This window comes from Cornus florida, unplaced genomic scaffold (genome assembly GCF_030987335.1).
Source record: "Cornus florida cultivar Cherokee Brave unplaced genomic scaffold, ASM3098733v1 CherokeeBrave_3.0.0_Hap2_Chr01, whole genome shotgun sequence".
NCBI lineage: Eukaryota > Viridiplantae > Streptophyta > Magnoliopsida > Cornales > Cornaceae > Cornus > Cornus florida.
Genome location: NW_026775571.1, coordinates 28,156,815 through 28,176,621, shown reverse-complemented (window position 1 = coordinate 28,176,621; position 19,807 = coordinate 28,156,815). Strand labels below are relative to the sequence as shown.

At 35.7% G+C, this 19,807-nt stretch overlaps 1 protein-coding gene across 1 annotated transcript; it reads right to left on the bottom strand.

Annotated features, from left to right (window-relative positions):
* Window positions 1-1,773: 1,773 nt before the first annotated feature.
* On the bottom strand, window positions 1,774-6,159 carry LOC132270268 (G-type lectin S-receptor-like serine/threonine-protein kinase At1g11330). Its single transcript, XM_059771458.1, has 6 exons — window positions 5,283-6,159; window positions 2,871-3,059; window positions 2,452-2,624; window positions 2,169-2,366; window positions 1,923-2,072; window positions 1,774-1,830 (listed from the first exon to the last, which is right to left on the bottom strand). Exons 1-6 carry the CDS (start codon window positions 6,157-6,159, stop codon window positions 1,774-1,776), a joined length of 1,644 nt encoding a protein of 547 aa, XP_059627441.1.
* Window positions 6,160-19,807: the final 13,648 nt, after the last annotated feature.

Sequence of the window (19,807 nt, the reverse complement as noted above, 5' to 3'; positions counted from 1 at the left end):
TTCACTTGTTTTTCAACTTAAAGCTGTGTATTGCATTCCTACTTGTTGTTGCAGCTTAAGTTTATTGTGTTTGGTGTATTAACACTTCATTGCAAATGGTAGTAGGGCTTTAATACCTCATCCCATTGTTGATATAGCTATTTAGAGCTTTTGGTGTCCAAGCAAGGTTGCTTAGGACAAGGGGAGTGCATGTGTGCATATTGGTGAACTAGTGTGTGTATTGGTTGTGAAAACTAGTATCTATTCTTGTACTTGGATGTGTACAGAGAGTGAGACAGCTGAGTGTGTAACAAGATACATACAGCTAGTGGATGATTTATTGGCTGAGGCCAAGAACCGAGGTTTTTCCCTATTGAGAGGGTTTTTCTTATAAACCTAGTGTTATGTGTTTGATTCATGTTTGTTTGGTTTTGCTTTCATTGAAGATAAGTTTAAGTTGACTAATTCACCCCCCCTCTTGGTCTAATATCTTCCATCTTTTCTGGTTGCTTACCCAAGGCATCTTCTAGACCGCGCTAAATCAGTAAATCTCGCATCTGTACTTGCCAAAGACTAAAGTTCTTTCTTTAACTTCTTGACCACATACTTCCCATCTATAATAGTTGTCGCCATGGCTTTGATACCAGTTGTTAGGGTTTCACACACACAATTGGCAAATATAACAGATAAAAAATCACACATAAACAAAAACGATATTTACGTGGTTTGGCAAATTGCCTAGTCCACGGGTGAAGAACGACTAACTTTACTTCAAAAACTTGATTACACACTATTCTCTCTCACACACACAATTTAAACTCTTTTTTTCTCTCTACAATTTACTCTTCTTAAACTCATATCTATTTATAGAGTCTTCCAACCCAAATCCTTGTTGGACAAGTATTCCCCAACTTGCCTATAAAAAGTTACCATATCAATCCCAACTCTAAAATAGGAACTTTATGAGGACACAATTTCCTTAACAAATTTCAACATTCCAAAACGGAAAAAACGGAAATTAATTTCAACATTCCAAAACGGAAAAAACGGAAATTAATTTCAATATTCCAAAACGGAAAAGGAAATTAATTTCTGTAGACAATTTTGAGCCACAAACCCAACACTTAGGACATGATGATTTGGTTAGAATATAATTTAAAATTAGAGTTTAGTGTATCAAAATTTAAATTTGAACATGACAGGTTGATATATATATATATATATATATATCATAGTATTGGCAATGGCCATGTGGTGGTGTCAACAACTCCCTCTGCCAATGATATATTGTGATCACCATACAAGATGGTAATTTCTGTTCATGTTCTAGTTTTTAGATACAAATTAGAGCATACATCTTAATATGACTAAAGTAAGTTGTTGCCTTGCAACTTAAAAATTTCTAGCTAAATTATTGCACAGCTTCTTCATCCGAAATGCTTCTGTTGGAAGCATTGAAGAAGCTGCTAATCAATGGGAATGAAAATGGTATCAGGGGGATTTTTCTTATACTTTCATCTAGCACCCTAATCAAGCCCATAAGCTATTGCTAAAGTTGTTGCTTTGCCTGATTAATCTATAACAGTTAGCTAATTAGAAACAAAGAATAGAAGGTTTGACCGAATAATAAAAGTAGGATTCTCTCAAAAGAAACAATATGGAAGGATAAAGGCAAACACTGAGTTTTGAATAGAGTTGATGAAAACATTATGTACATAACTATAATATTTATATTCAATTAAAGTGTACTTAAGGGATTATATTAAGAGAAAAAAAAATCACTAGAATTGCATGCTAACGACCATCAATGGTTGTAACAGTTATATTGTTCGCAGAACATCTCCTTTGGCTCTGTTGAAAAGAACCTAATTTTGAGAAACCATGAATTTCAGTAAGTGCAGGTTGCTTTGGAGTTGGAAGATCTACAATAAGCATTGACAGACAGTAAAAATAGTTGGCCTATCTTTAGCAAAATCTTGGACACACAACAGTCCTACATGTATGTATCTGAGGATCTCCACTTGAAAGCATGAATCAGAAATCATTGGATCTATTAGCAATACAATCTTATCTTCATTCCATAATTTCCATGCCTGAAGAGATCAACAAAACAATGAAATGTTGGAATTAGGAAGTTTGAAATAAAAGGAAATACGGAGTAACTGAGGCAGTGATTCATGTGAACTTACAAGTCCTTGAAGACTCAAAGACTCTTCATCGTGATTAAAGCTTGTGTTTTTCTGCCCACTTACAATCTCTAATAACAATACTCCAAAGCTAAATACATCAAATTTTTCTGAGAATCTCCCTTGCATTGCATATTCAGGGGCCATATAGCCGTTGCATTGTTTCATTACAACCCCAATAGTAAAATCATTTTTGTTCAACTATTCCATGAGAAGGAAGGGTCAACAAATGAAAATGTTTCACCATTTTGGACAAAACAAAAGATACTTACAATGTTCCACCAACCCTTTTAGTGTTGGCTTGGTCTTGGTTGCTTCCAAAAATCTTTGCCATGCCAAAATCTGAAATTTTTGGATTTAGATCTTCATCCAACAAAACATTATTCGTCTTTAAATCCCTATGAAGGTAAAGTAGGCCTCGACCAATCCCTTCAACAATGTTGGCACGTTTTCTCCAATCTAGGAATTTTTGCTTGATTGGATTTAAAAATATATTGAAAAGAAGAAAAAACAAGTAGGTTAAAGTTGTTGGGAGAATAAATTTGATGCTGAGACAAAATTTATAGTTTTAAAAGCTCAATATGTTCCTAAAGACTACAAAAGAAAAGGCATTTTGTCCTCTCAACCCAAAAAGTTCCTGCTGATGTTAAGGTTATGAAAGTGAAATAACTAGAAATAATATAACTAACTCTATCATAAACTAACCAAAGAGAAATACATCCAAGCTTTTACTTAGCATGTATTCATAGATCAACATCTTTTCTTCTTCTTCCACACAGTAGCCAAGAAGTCTAACAAGATTGTGATGCTGCAGCTGAGAAATCACCACAACCTCATTCATGAACTCCTCCATGCCTTGTCCAGAGGATTTTGAAAGCCTCTTCACAGCTATATCTTGTCAATTTGGCAATTTTCCCTAAAAATAAATATGAAATTGATTTTTGTTTTTTAATTTTTGGGTACAGCATAGCAATGAATGAACAAGCATTACCTTGTACACGGGACCAAAACCACCCTGTCCGAGCTTATTGGCCTCATGAAATTTATTTGTTGCAATTTCCAGGTCCACATAACAGAATAGAGGTAAGTCTTCAAGTTTAACATGGTTCAGATCCCCAAGTGTGCTTTCTTCTGAAAAATCTGCATTCACTTTTCGTCTCCCTGCTCTGATACCACTGTCGGGAAACGTGCTAGATTTAAAAACTTTGCTAGGGATTTTAATTCATAGATCTTGATTCATCACATAGAGACAAGTTTTATGCAAAAATAAAACATGATGTATCATTCAATTAAAAGATTGAATACTTACATCAAGGTTTGAGTAAACCTTAGATCAATCCTCTAAAGTGAATGTTCTCACTTATTGTAGATCCCTTTTGCTAGACATCTTTTCCATGGATCTCCATCTTCTTGTTAATGGTCTTGCCTTTAGGAATCACTCATAAGCCTCCATGAATGACCTTGGAAAACTAGGCTTGTGGGAGCCTCCATTAGATGAGAACATAAACCCTAATTTTCTAGAGAGAGAAAATAGGTTCCTTTTTATTTCTTCCAAAAATCACCCCTAAAATATACATAGACCATGTATATTTATAGGCAACATAAAGATAAAGAAAAGGAAACAACAAATCATTCTCCATCTCTAATTCACATGTCTCAAATCTAATATGATTCCAATATCAAGTTGGGCTATGAGTGAGAATCCATTGGGCCTATTATTTTATTGGCTACAATGAATTAATAATTGGCCCGGTCCATGGACCCAATTCAATTAATTCATAAATTAAAATCTACTCCACTAAAAGAAATTAATTGAATTCCAATTAAATAATAAATAACCTCTAAGTCAATATTACACTTTGACCCCTCTATGCATATTTAGTTATCGGATAAATAAAGCCATCAATCCGACTACTTAATTAATATATTTATTTTGGTACCATTGATTATTTCTGATTTGATCACAATAAAACATTTGTTTGACAAAAATAATAATTTAAATAAATAAATATATAATAAATCATTTTGTCTAAAAACATACGAAGGCCTTTGAATTTACTTTGTGATCAACCATAATCAATACAAAATAAATACAAGTAGCAATGATGCAAATATTGAAAATATAACCCTCTAACTATTAATTACATAACTACCCAAAGTGTCGATCTAAGGATCCCGAAGAATCCGCCGAACAAATCAAAGTAATTATTAATTAATAAAAGAGTCTATAATTTTCTCATGCTTAAGAGTCAAATGCCATGACGTTGATAGGGAGCAATTGCATACGACGGCTCTCGCAATATATCTCAACCTAATGCGAATCCAGTTCAAGTCTTAATTAATTATGAGTCCATCCATAATTACCGACTATGAACAGTTTATGATTACTATTTATATACATGTATTGATTGCCATCACATACATATATAAATATCTCTTGTAATCAAATGGACACTATCAATCCATAGTGAATCAAAATATAATACATTGAATTCACCAATTGTATAAAGCATAAATATTTCAGAAACGTCAGGAACATCTGTCATTTTAATCCAGATCGGAATTTGCTATGCCAGGGCATATAAATCCCAACACTTCTCACCTTTTGCCTTCCTCCCTTATATAAAATTTACTTTAACTTAATTTATAGAATAACAGCAAATATTTTCTAAATTATGAGTTAACGGTAATTTGCATATACCTCTTGATTTAGCCATCCACCTCCAAGAAAGATAGATGCAGATAATTGCAATTGATACTGACCCTATGATTACGGCAATTGTGATAACTACTGTTGTGTTTCTCTTTTTATCTGTGAAGCAGTGCAAACTTTGAGTGAGTTGAGTTGAAATGGATTAAAGAACTGGGAAGAACTATATACATACAACTTTCGTGGCTGTCTTCTCATTGGTAAATTAGAAAGGAAAAAAAAAAAGGTACTACAATAGTGCTGTCAAAATATGTTGGAAGGATTACAAAACTTAATCATGAATATGTGATGACTCATATCCATTTATATGACCTGAATCAACAAGTAAACAAACAATAGAAGAAAAAGAGGGTTATTTGAAGCACATATTAAAATACAAGATCGTAAAGAAGAGGCATGTGTATTACCAATCTCTGTATATGCCACGCGAATGTAAAGATCAGCTCCACCATATGAAAATTCCTGTATGTCAATTAAGTCTGCACTCCACTGCATACAACCAAAGCCACTATAATACGAATAAGCTATACAGGAACAATTATTCAAGCACTGGCTTTTGCAGATGTCTTCTGAAATAGATAGCCACTCAGCAAAGGCTGGCACCTTCACTGTCTTTAGCTTCAGAAACCCATCTTCTTTGCCCTTTTCACCACCATCACTGTTGTTTCTCTCACACTGCAATTGTCTCCTCCTTACACATCCACTGGTCCAAGTTCCTCTACTCCATTCCTCCATATCCTTTGGATGAAACCCTTGCAAACAGGTGCAAATTGGTGAATCTTGTGTGTTGCAAATCCCAAAAGGACCACAATTGCCATAAATTTCACATTTACTCTGTGGAAACGTTAACGTATCTTCCCAATTCTCCATTCCAATATCCAGGTATCTTTGCACAATAATTCCATCAGAATTCAAGAAATGATACAACACAGATTCATTTGTAGATGTGTAGCTTATATACACGGTTTCTTTATCATCTACAACATCAAGACACTTACAGTATCCAACCATGTCAGGTAATCCAAAAAAAATCTGTCTGTTATATGGACCACTCCGCCAGTGTGGATGACTACCATTCCATGCATATAGTTCTGGAATATTTAACGGATTCAAACCACAAGTGAAGCTTCCAGTAGATGGATCAGAAGAGCTTTTCCATGAGGTGAGCAGAGTCCTCTCATCTGTAAATTTTTGGGAACTAATTTTCATCTTTTGCAAGAAAGAAACAGAAGGGTGTTCAAAACTCTCCCATATTATATTTCCATTGGAGTCATCTCGCAACATAAGGTTCCCAGAATCTAAAAGCTGGGCACTTGAATTCGCGGAAGAATTTGGAACATTGGATGACCAAACAATCTGTCTCTATCCATCCATGACTACAAGGTTGCCATCTTCACATACCGTCAGAGTACCAGAAGAGTCATGAAGTGGTTTTTCTCTATTTGCTACCTGTTGTGAGATTTATATGTATCATTTGCAAGTGCACGAATCTTTGCAGATAGGGTTTACTTCTAAGGGTGTCGTACCCAAGGGACTTGTGTAAAATAAGTTTGTCAACAGATTTCTTTAATTCCAAATTAACTTGCAAGTAGGATAATCGAATTGTGATGACTAATTTTAAATTAACTAAGTAGAAAAATAAAATAAACTAAAGAAAACTGATTAAATAGGATGTATTAAATAGAGAGAGAGGACTAGGGATATGATTTCACCACTAACGTTGCACCACCAGTCAATTGCATCAATTTGTTAGAGATATATCATATAACATGCACAAGGAATTAATCATGGTTACAAGCACATATTAATTCAGCTAGAAAATAATATAATTTAAAGCTAAGCATGGACTATCTTCGATTGGTATAAACAATCTACCTATCTACTTTACTCTAGGGTGTAGCATGGTCTATCTTTTCTAGGCATAATCCATCAAATCTCTAACATTATATTCACAGAAAAACCATTATGTAATCATCTCATTCACAAGTACAAGGAGTGAATGAGTTGTATTCAATTACAAGATTAAAATATTTAAAACAAGATAGAAAAATATTTGTAATTGAATTAAAACTCTAAAACCGATTCTTATTGAAAATTCAATTAAAAACCCTATAGATTACACAATCATGCATGATAAAAATTGTTCTCTAATACAATCAAACCAGTGTGCTAAGCTAGGGCTACATCACAACCCTAGCAAAGCGTTTAGCCAAGCATGAATGGAGTGGAATTCTTCATGGTTGAGGAAGACATCTTCACTGTCATGGATTGATCTCTTCTTTCTTCTGAATGCTCCTCTCTGATCTCAGCCTCCAGCTCCTCTGTATGATGATTCAATGTTATAGAGGACCCCCTTTTAATAATAAAATATCAGCCCTAAAGATCCCTTTTTCATATAGGAGACATACATAGAAATTCTGTCAAATAAGGACTCCAAAATTCATACAGACTTCTAGGCCAATTTTGACATGGTAAACAGCTGTTTTAGGGAATCCTCGTGAAATAAAAAATTGTATATCTTCGAATTTCCTTTCAACTAACACGAGAATTTAGCCATTTTGACACTCGAGAAGAGAGATACAGCCAGATTACCAAAACGGGTTCAAGTTACCAACTTTGGCGAAAGTTTCCTTTTTGGAGAAGGAGTTTTCCTTTTCTTCTTCTTTCCATTCTCATCAACTTGTGGCTTCTTTTGAACTATTTTCTAAGTATAATTAGACTTGGATCTTCAACATTGCTCAGTCCCACGGAATTTCATCTTTTAAATCTCAGAATTACTGGTCTTGACTGATTTTACAATTAAAGCCCTGAAATAAATAAAAATAATAAAATAATGTAAAATCACAAATAAACTACTATTAAAATAATAAAACGTGCAAGTAAGGGGGATAAAATGTATAACATTCAGCGCCTAACACACCCCCAAACTTACATATTGCTAGTCCCATAGCAATAAAACTAAAGAAAACATAAATGCCGCTATCGTGGGAATCACAATTGCATTTAGCATATGCAACAAGCCTTTTAAACCCCTAGGTTATCCCTAGTGGACGAATGAAGTCTTGTGAGGGTTTCCAGAGATGATACCCACAAACATACAACACAATTCAATCATTTAGCAATCAACTTATTCTCATATCATCACAATAATTAAGAGGAAGACTACACAAAAGTACGTTAAAAATTATCATTTGACTATACTTCTTAGTCCCTATTTTCATACTTCATCCCAATATTTCCCACACACTTGTGCAACAAGAATTATAGCAAAAATCAATCCCCAATGTTGTGAAATATGTGAACTAGCAAATCACCTATGTAGTAATGTCTTTTCAATTGAACCCAACTTCTATAACTTCAATTCCTCAGATCTTTTCTCAAGTTATTTTCTATGGCAAAATATTATTTATTTATTTATTTATTTCTTTTTTTTTTTTCTTTTTTTTTTATCCTTACCCCCACTTCTTCATGCGAACACTCTATGCACATGAGCCCCCATTACTCCATGAAAGGGTTACGAAATATATATATATATTTAAATATCTCTGCCATAGTAATAACTTTCAAAGTTCACCAATTCATATCCATCCATAGTCATCAGAATTCAACCAACAATACAAATACCCATAGATAAAATTCTAGTGTGCATGTGAAATCCATCAGGGACCGACAATTACTAAATTTCCTAACATACTAGATAATGGAACTTACATAAAATAAAGCACAAAAGTTAAGGATTCAAGACGATCTCAGAAAAGAATTTTAAAAAGTACTTAAGTGTCTTAATCCCCCCAACAATTCGTAAATACTTGAATTAAAATCAATATGCCAAAGAAGAAAAAAAAAAAAAATTTAATTTTTTTTTTTTTTTTCTAACAACTAGAGTAGACTCTATGCCCCCAAACTTGAATTGGATAGTGTCCTCACTGGACAAAAATCAAAAGCAAGAAAATAATAATAATAATAATAATAATAATAATAAAAGAAAAATAAAATACTAATAAAAACAAAGAACGAAAGCACCTGGCAGAATATCGAGAATTAAGGCAGCGGAGCATCGGGATTAAGCCCGTGATGAATAATAAGCGCGCACATCATGGCCATCATCGATCTTTGATCCTGACGGATTTATTAAATTGCAGCTCTGAGGTGGGACATTGCACCCAATTACTGGATAATGGGCCTTGAATCTCTGATTTTTCTCCAAATTTGTGCAAACAATATGGCAATCCCTTAATGAAATTGATATTTGTGAGATGGGAATGGGTAGATGATTATTAGTAGGATGGAATGGGTTAAATTAGGTGAAGGTATTTATATATATATATATATATATATAAATGAAAGGTATGCTAGGCAATTTTGGGTAGGATGTGGTGAGGAATTGCGGAATTGAAATAGTTATGAGTGGATGATGGCAGTGGTTAGAGAATACAGATATAGAATATATATAGGATTGGGAGAGGGAAAGGATATTGTTTAGAGAAGATGGAAACAAAGAAAGCCAACTATTCTTTCCCCTTTTTTTGTCATTTTTTTTTTCATTTTTTTTTTCTTTTTGTCTATCGTACCTGTTCTCTTTTTTTTTTTTTTTTTTTTTTTTTTTGTTTCTGAAGAAGCCGGAGCCAGTAAAGACAACCAAGGCCGGCGCTTGCACTATGTTGCTGCATCACCAGAAAATTCCACCCGGGCGATGGTCGCCCATGGGTTGGGTGATGGTTTGCAGTTCTCATCCCCACTGAGTCGCCATGGGCGACTGTCACCTCCAAGCCGGGCGATTATTCGCCCGGCACTGCTACTTCGGGTCAGAAAAAATTACCGGGCGACGGTCGCCGTCGAGCTGGGCGATGGTCGCCCGGAAGTTGCTCTGTCGGAAAATACTCTTCACCCGGGCGATGGTCGCCCATGGGTTGGGCAATCATTCACCCGGACCTGCTTGTGCTGCTCCGAAAATTCCATCCGGGCAATGGTCGCCCATGGGTCGAGCGATGGTCGCCCGGACTTGCTGGTAGTCCGAATTTTTTATTTTTTGAATGCAAACTTCAAACAGTTATAACTTTGGCATCGGAGGTCCATTTTGGACGATTTTTTTTATTATTATTTTGGGTATTTTTTCGAGATCTACGCGGTGCAAACTGCCACAGGCGGTTTGGTCAATGTTTGGACATAAAAAATGCTCTGTTCTGCTCAAATCAACCTTTTTTTTCTTTGTATGCCATGGAAATTTTTTATTTTTTTCTTTCCGAAACAGGCACAACTTGTATCCTGCACAAGTAATTAACAACCCTACGAAACACATCAAATCTTCCTAATCTACTAAAACAAAAGATAAAATTAAAGAGAGAAAAAAAAAATAATAATAAAAAATTACATAAATGAAAAATCCTATCTACAATTCCTACATTTAACGTCGGTAGGCGACGTGATACTTGGATGTTTAGGTGGAGCAGATGGGATCCGTCAAAGTGACGGACTCAACTCTTTCTGTAGGCACAGAATCCTCAATGTACCAATCCTTCCGATCCGGCTGAATGGTCTTCTTTCTTGACACTTTCCAATTCATAATATCAGCATACCATGGTGGAATCTCCTTCTGAAGTTGAAATAGCTGCTTATCCAAGAATGAATTGTGCAATGGAAGAGTATTTTCTGGCCCAAGATATGCATACTTCAAATGAGAGGGTAACGACTTCAGCTCTAGCTCTGGTGGAGACTTCAAAGATGGTGTAGGTGGTTCACTTGATAATGGTAGAAGTGGCTCAATAGGAATTTTCCATGGTGGAATGTTATGCGTATTGGCTCCATCAAGAATGACATTTACTTCTTCAATGCTTTTGTCGACATTAAAGGACCCGATATTAAAGTAAGATAGGCATACTTCTAGTGGATCTTTTGTCAAGGCAAATGGGGCCATCTCTTCAACATATTCATCAATGGTATCGACAAGAAAACTATCCTTATCATCTGAAGAGTAATTACTAGCACTGAAAATATTTAAACGCACCTTCATATTGCTAAAAGATAAGTCCATGACACCATTCCTACAATTTATGCTTGCATTTGCTGTCGCAAGGAAAGGACGACCAAGGATCACTGGAATGTGCCTCCTTAACTCTAGAACTAGCTCGTATCTAGCACAATAAAGTCTACTGGGAAGTAGAATTTATCTACTTTGATGATCACATCTTCAATGACACCACGGGGTTGCTTAGTTGACCTATCTGCCAATTGGAGAATAATTAAGGTAGGTTTCAATTCTCCTAATCCGAGTTGCAAGTAAATTGAATAAGGAAGAAGGTTTACACTTGCACCTAAATCTAGGAGAGCTCGCTCTACTTGAGGATTCCTTATTGTGCATGAAATTGTTGGAGCACCTGGATCTTTGAATTTTAGAGCAGTGCAATACTGGATTATAGAACCGACTTGCTCAGTTAATAGCACCTTCTTAGGAACATGGCTATTTGAACGCCTCTTCTGAGTACACATATCTTTCAAAAATTTAGTGTAAGTTGGAATTTGTTGAATTGCATCAAGCAATGGGAGATTTATCTTCACCTGTTTGAACATCTCCATTATGTCTTGAAGTTTGCTTGCTTGCTTCGCTACCTTTGATGTTTCTTGTAATCTCTGAGGGAATGGCTAAACAACATGCCTCTGTTCAAGAGATAGCTCAGTAGTTTGAGGTACTGTGACGGCCCAAGTTTTTCAACCCGGTGCGTCAGTGATGAACCGAAAAATAATCCGATAACGGATCCGAAATGCGGAAGCAAAAACTAGAATGAAAGGTCAATTGGTACCCTATAGCACCAATGACAACCAAAAGAACAAGATCTAGTTCAAACTAGACCTAGTACACCAAAAATGGCTTGAACGATGTAAACGAAGTCATTATACAAACAACAAATGGAGCGAACATGCCTGAGCAACAGACCAACCAAAGCCTACAAGACAGCTCCATTTCGGTCGACCGAAATGGAGCTTCGGTCTACCGAAATGGACCAAAAAGAAGAAGGAAAAGAACCTTCACTTCGGTCGACCGAAATGACTAATCGGTTGACCGAAATAAGCCTCGAAGTGAAAAAGGCTACTGGAATTGGAATTTTTACTTTTCAATTGAATTTCAAAGAGGTTCGATCAACCGAAGTGGCATTTCGGTCGAACGAAATGGCTCGAAAATGTGCTTCTGAACCTGTTATGCACCAAAATGAAGAAAAAGACCTTAAGTCTTATTTGAATCCCCCATGGCATGATCAAATTGAATTGTATGCTAGTGTGTGATGATGTGAACATACACGGAAATGTAATATAACATTTTAAACATGTTACAACGGCCTACGGTCTTAATACAATTCATTTACAACATTTGATATGTCAAACCTCCAAAATTACATTTCATAAGCAAAACTAAGCATGCCAACACTTGCATGTGAACAAGAACGCTTCTAAAGAGACTTCAACTCTACAATTCACCTAAAGCAAGTGCAAAACTCCAATCTCGTATCCTGTACCTGAAATATGCCCCAGTATCATAGGGGTGAGCAACATAAAGCTACTCGTAGGAAATGAGCATGCATCGACCTACGTTTTACAAGTTTGCATGATTTAATCATTGTGGTTCACTCCACCTAGCGTCTATATCAATGTGAGACTCAGGGAGTATCCTAAGCTACCTAAGATCATTTCTAGCATAAATCACATCATTCATGCAATTCGAACAACATACGAGCATGCTATTCAAAGCAACAAACATAGATTCTCAAAGTCATCAATTTGAAATCTAAAGAACCAAAACAACATAAGTGATTATGCCACCTAACATCTATGTTCTAAATGAATCTATAGGATCATTCCTAATTTACATTTGAACAATACAACATGAATGTACTTGACAACATCAAAAGCTTATAATGATTCATTAAAATCATAAAATAAGAATGTACTTAACAACATTAAAAGCTCACAATAATTTATTAAAAATCATAGCATGAATGTACTTAACACCATTAAAATGATTTATTAAAATCATAAAACATGGATGTACTTATCCACATCAAAATCGCCAATAGCCAAAACCACAAGTCACAATATAAACACGATTGCTAACTTGGAATTGAATGCGAAAACAAATAATAGAAGACTTAGACATCAAAACTCGGAATTTTGCCGAGACTCAATGGTTATTCCGGGCATTAACCCGTGGTCATACCACCCCTAGTGCGCACTATCATAAGGACTAAGAGGACTCACGTCCCTATACTAGAGCCAAACCCTAGCCATCTCAACTCAACAATGTCCCAAGATTCCAAAATAAGCCAAATAAGTTCACAACTTATACATAATTATACAATGCACGAATATAACTTTCATGCACAAGTAGGTTGTAACCACACAACACATGCTCTAAATCCACAACTACTATAGGATGACAAATGTCGAATCTTCAGAGCACGATTCGTTACGTGCTATAATAACATCACATGACGAATCTTCAGTGTACGACTCGTTACACGCTATAACAATATAATCCAATATTGAAAACATAAACTCATAAATTCATTATGAGTCAAAAGTCATGCTTTAAACATACTATCAATGTCAAATACATGAGTTAATCAATAATACAATAGAAACGGAATTTAATCAATAAACTAATTAAATTCCCTAGGTTTCAAATCTCAATCAAATGGCCTCCATTTAATACATGATAAACAATATAGCATGGTCATTACATACATCACATCAAAACTCGATTAGGCTATAAGAACAATAAAGTGAAATTTAATTAAATCATGTAATCAAATCCCTAACTTCTAAAACAACATCAAATGGTTCCAAATTAACATATGCTAGAACATAAGTCATAGTTAACACAAATATCAAGTTAAACACTTAATTAGGCCAATGGAACCCTTAATTAGATTTTAATTAATCATTTTAATTAAAATCTCTAGATTTTCATACTTGTCCAAATGTTCTCAAATTAAAATATGTTAAACAACATGCCAAGACTTAATTTAAAAGCATATCACAAGTTAATTTCATGCAAGGTACGACCATGGGATTTAATCTTTCACAAAAGATAAATATTAAATAAAAAATACAATTCTTATTCAATTAATCCCAATTTAATATATGTTAACAAACATATTAAAACTGAACCTTCTAGCATGCCACAATTCAAATCAAAATTTTACATCATCATAAATTTTAAATCTTATACAAAGAAATAAAAATTACTAACTTTCTAGATTTGATACAAGGCATACATATATGTTGTATAATCATGGCAAACACACAATACAATGCACAAATAATCCTAAAACATTCCCTACCTCAATTTGAGATGAAAATCTCAAAAGCCATCAAAATGGAACGGCTCCGAATCCGACGAAACTACTAGGTTTTGTCGGGGACAACGCCGTGAACATAACCCCTATGAAAGCCCCATCAAAATCATAACTTGACCTCAAAACCAAACTCAAAATTTGGCTAGAAATGGGTTCTAATAAGGGTGAAAGAAGCGCGTAGTCAACACGAACACAAAACGCAAAGGTCTTACTATGTTCTAACAAAGGAATGAAGCTCAAAAGAGGATAGAGAAGGCGGCAGCCTCCCTTGGGCTACCATGGAAGCTTCAGGTCATGCAAGAGAGTGGGTAAGATGAAAAAAATAAAATACCTCAGCCCCCCTTTTATAGAAATCTCAAAAAGTGCCCCTAACGGGCCCCGCCAGGTTCGAAAAAGTGAAATTTGAGCAGACGCGCTCAAATGGAAAAACTCTGTGAATGAAAAAGATTCAAAATAAGAAAATATGAACAATGGAAGAAACGGCATCAAAAACCAAGTCCCGAGCAGAAAGTTATGCCTAAAACAAGTTTGGCGCAAATTGGGGCCAAAAACCCTGAAACTGGAAAACATTGACCAGGAGGAAATTCCAAGAGTACACAACTCAATAAAATGTGAAAATGAATCCTGTACGAGGATCTAGGCTCAAAACAAGACATTTTGCAATAACTTTCATTAATTGCACAATGGCCCATCCAAAAAGTGAAAACTACACTTATGGCCCAAAATGAAAATATCTTCTAAAAATATTTTCTTAAAAACCCCTGAAATAAAATATCTTCAAAAGATATTTACGAAAAGCACCCCAAGAAAAAAAAAGGATTCCAAAGAACTTTGCATCCATGCCCCTACGGATACCAAGAGCAACCAGAGTACTTTCTTGCAAAAGTAAAGATACGTATTTCATGGAAACCACTCAAGATGAAGATACGTGAAATCAAAAAACCAACTCCAAACACAAGAAGTGAGGTTACGCCAACAAAGTGTCAAACGGGGAAAAGACAAAATAGGGAAGAAGACGAAATAGGGAAAAAGACAAAAAGCGAATAGTGTCGAAAAACGAAAAATGTGGAAATGACTCGGTCCTCAAAAGAAGTTGTCAATCCAAAGAAAAGAGTCTCGAAAATCACTCCAGAGCACTCAAGATGACACAAAGCGACGAGAAACTGAACTCAGAAAGAAAAAAATCAACGGAAAAAAATTATCCGTGAAAATCCAGGTCATTACAGGTACTTCTTATGCTTTTTTTATTATGCTCTTTCTTCTCTTCAAGTCTTTTCTTCCAATTTTCATCCTTCTTTGCTTCTTCTTCTTCCACCTTGTTTTCAACTCTCCTACTACTTCTCAGAGTAGTAATTGCTTGCACTTGTTCATTACGGACTTCTTGGCCAATAATGTTATCAATTATACGCACACCTCTTGGATTAGCCACTGGTTGACTAGGAAGCTTGCCATCCTCTCTTCGATTTAAGGCTTGAGTTAGTTGGCCAACTTGAGTCTCTAACTTGGCAAGGGATTGAGAATGAGACTGCACAAGTTGATTAGTTGGCTCTAACTGCTTTGTCATCATTGCCTCAAGCATTGATAAGAATTGTTGAGGTTGACTGAAGGCATTCATAGGAGTGAATCCAGGAGGATTTGAAGTCTGAACTGGAGATTGAAAATTGCCTTGCACCTGAGGTACTTGAGGTGGAGGAGCTGATGTCCCTGTGGCTAGATTTCTCCATGAGAAGTTGGGATGGTTTCTCCAAGATGGATTGTAAGTGTTTGAATACATATTATTCCCTCCGGGCGTTCCATAGGCAGCATTAACTTGCTTTTGTGAAATTCCTGAATACTGAGCTGCACTTGGACAAATGGACACATGGTGAGTTGGACTAGAACAGAAAGAGCACACTTCAAAGCCTTGGGCATTAGTCAAAGGAGGGGTAAAATTTGACTGTGAAGTCATCAATTAATCTATCCTCTTGGTTAATGCCTCCATTTGGCTCACTAGTCCTTGATTTATTCCTGTTTCATTCACACTTTCTACTCTCTTCTATATGGTATGAGGTCTTGCTACTGGAGATAAGACATGTTGTATAGAATTATCAGATATATTTTTGAAAAGCTGCCATGCCTCCTCTACACTCTTTAGCATAAAATTTCCACCACAAGAGGCATCAACCATATACATTTGTGCCTCATTGAGCCCCTTATGAAAGAAGTTGACAAGCTGCCATTTTGGTATGTCATGATGAGGACACTTCCGAAGGAGCTCTCCTAATCTTTCCTAAGCCTCATGAAAAGGCTCATCAGGCCCTTGAGCAAAACGAGTAATAGCATCTCGATATTGAGTAGTTCTCACCATGGGGAAGTACTTGTTCAAAAACTTCTGTTACAATTCAGCCCATGTAGTAATGGAGTCTGCTGGCAATAAATTAAACCAGTCCTTTGCCTTGTCCTTCAATGAAAAGGAGAAAAGGTGTAGCTTAAGCACATCATCGTTAAAGCTCTGGATCTTTATTGTTCTGCACACCTCTGCAAAGTCATCCAAGTGCCGATATGGATCCTCTTTTGATAGGCCATAAAAAGAAAGCAGTAACTGAAGAGTACTAGCCTTAATTTCGTAGTGAGGGGCCCTCACTTGAGGATATCGAACTGCAGATGAAGAGTTGTATGCACCTGGTTCATAGTGATCTATTAGACGGCGAACCGCTCCTGCAACAGGTGGATCATTTGCCATCTTTTCCTTTTCTAGGCCTCCAAAATTTTCCTTCAAGTGTCTGAAATACTCACCTGAAATAGTTAATAGAATCAAAATAAAATTCAAAATAAAATAAAATCCTAGACTAAGATCCTAATTGAAATTAATTGTAGAATTTAATACAATCTGTCAAGAACTAAAACAAGTCCCCGGCAACGGCGCTAACAACTTGTTGTGAGATTTATATGTACCACTCGCAAGTGCATGAATCTTTGCAGATAGGGTTTACTTGTAAGGGTGTCGTACCCAAGGGACTTGTGTAAAATAAGTTTGTTAACAGATTTCTTAAATTCCAAATTAACTTGAAAGTAGGATAATCGAATTATGATGACTAATTCTAAATTAACTAAGTAGAAAAATAAAATAAACTAAAGAACACTGATTAAATAGGATGTATTAAATAGAGAGAGAGGACTGGGGGTATGATTTCACCACTAACGTCACACCATCAGTCAATTGCATCAATGTGTTGGAGATATATCATATAACATACACAGGGAATTAATCATAGCTACAAGCACATATTAATTCAGCTATAAAATAATATAATTTAAAGCTAAGCATGGACTATCTTCGATTGGTATAAACTATCTACCTATCTACTTTACTCTAGGGTGTAGCATGGTCCATCTTTTCTAAGCATAATCCATCAAATCTCTAACATTATATTCAGAGAAAAACCATTGTGTAATCATCTCATTCACAACTACAAGAAGTGAATGAGTTGTGTTCAATTACAAGATTAAAATATCTAAGACAAGATAGAAAAATATTTGTAATTGAATTAAAACTCTAAAACCGATTCTTATTGAAAATTCAATTAAAAATCCTATAAATTACACAATCATGCATGATAAAAATTGTTCTCCAATAATTAAATACAATCAAACCAGTGTGCTAAGCTAGGGTTACATCACAACCCTAACAAAGCTTTTAGCCAAGCATGACTGGAGTGGGATTCTTCATGGTTGAGGAAGACATCTTCACTGCCATGGATTGATCTCTTCTTTCTTCTGAATGCTCCTCTCTGATCTCAGCCTCCAGCTCCTCTGTATGATTATTCAATGTTGTAGAGGACCCCCTTTTAATAATAAAAGATCAGCCCTAAAGATCCCTTTTTCATATAGGAGACATACATAGAAATTCTGTCAAATTAGGACTCCAAAATTCGTACATACTTCTAGGCCAATTTTGACATGGTAAACAGCTGTTTTAGGGAATCCTCGTGAAATACAAAATTGTATATATTCGAATTTCCTTTTAACTAGCGCTGGAATTTAGCTGTTTTGACACTCGAGAAGAGAGATATAGCCAGATTACCAAAACGGGTTCAAGTTACCAACTTTGGCGAAAGTTTCCTTTTTGGAGAAGGAGTTTTCCTTTTCTTCTTCTTTCCATTCTCATCAACTTGTGGCTTCTTTTGGACTATTTTCTAAGGATAATTAGACTTGGATGTTCAACATTGCTCAGTCCCACGGAATGTCATCTTTTAAAGCTCAGAATCACTGGTCTTGACTGATTTTACAATTAAAGCCCTGAAATAAATAAAAATAATAAAACAATGTAAAATCACAAATAAACTACTATTAAGATAATAAAACATGCAAGTAAGGGGGTTAAAATGTATAACATTCAACGCCTAATACTACCCAGACCACAGCCATATGCGTAACAGAGAAGTTGTTATACCAGATACCAACATACCGGTTAGTAGAATTACTGGGACTAAAAAATCCCAGTTTGAAGGTAGTACCATTGGAGACTATGGCTTCAGGGTCATGGATGGGTTGAGTTGATGTAATTGTGTCTATGGCAGTGCAAAATGCTATATTACAAGAACAGTAAAATATGAGAACAGGGATTAGAATAAGAGTCATTAAGCTTGTACATACCATTGCAAGTCCAATAACTCTGTTGAGTGCTGCTTCTTGGTGAACACAGTAGTTCTGATGTCTTCTTTTCTGTTGCCAAGGATCTTGCATTCGTCATTATAGGGATGGCAACACGGCGGAGTTGGAGCGGGTTTGGCTAAATCCTACTCCGCCCCGTAAGAAATTTATCATACCAACTCCGCCCTTATTCCGGAACGGGTTTGTAATTGTTATACCATCTTCACCCCTATTCCAGTAGACAAGATACATATACTCTGCCTTATGTACTCCGTTTAATTGCGTGGTGTGGCGGGGTGGCTGGGTTATACCACTTTTATTATATAGTAAAATAAAAAAACTAACCCAATGTGCTCAAATTGGGATGATAAATAAGGTGACCCAACTTTTAAATTACTAAATACTAATATATTAACAGACACTCCCAATAAAATAATAAAAGCCTTAAAAATATAAAATATATATATTTTATAAATAAAAAATTAAAAGGTAGATATATAATCGGGGCGAGGTCATCACTAAATGCCCCCTTTAAACTCGCTTCGAGTTTTCAATTATTTTACCGTACCCGTCTCGAACCCATTTAGGAACCACTAAATTCACCCCACTAGAGACGAGAATGAGACGGAACTCCGCCGACCGGAGGAAATTGCCATCCCTATGCGTCAAGAGTAATTCAACTCTCCATTTATTCCTGAGCTTGACTGAGGCAACGAAAACTTTGGTCCTACACCACCTAACTCTCCATTTACTCCTGAGATTGACAGATGCCAAACTTTGAACCAATTAAATAGCGAGCGAAGGTCCTCCACCACCTGTTGGATTGAAAGGGGTCCCAGGCTGAAAATTCCTTATTCTTTCCTCTCTTTTTTCATAGGGTATTAAATAATTTATCTAGAGGCTTTGAATTTTTAAAGTAAAATGACTAACCAAATTACATGGTCTAAAAACTG

Excerpts from the sequence above, each read along its gene's own strand:
- LOC132270268 (XM_059771458.1), bottom strand. The coding sequence starts at position 6,159 with ATGTTGCGAGATGACTCCAATGGAAATATAATATGGGAGAGTTTTGAA. Across the intron at positions 3,060-5,282 it reads CGTGGCATATACAGAGATTG|ATATAGCTGTGAAGAGGCTT; the intron begins GTAATACACATG and ends CAAATTGACAAG. Across the intron at positions 2,625-2,870 it reads CTTGGATGTATTTCTCTTTG|ATTGGAGAAAACGTGCCAAC; the intron begins GTTAGTTTATGA and ends AAAAATTCCTAG.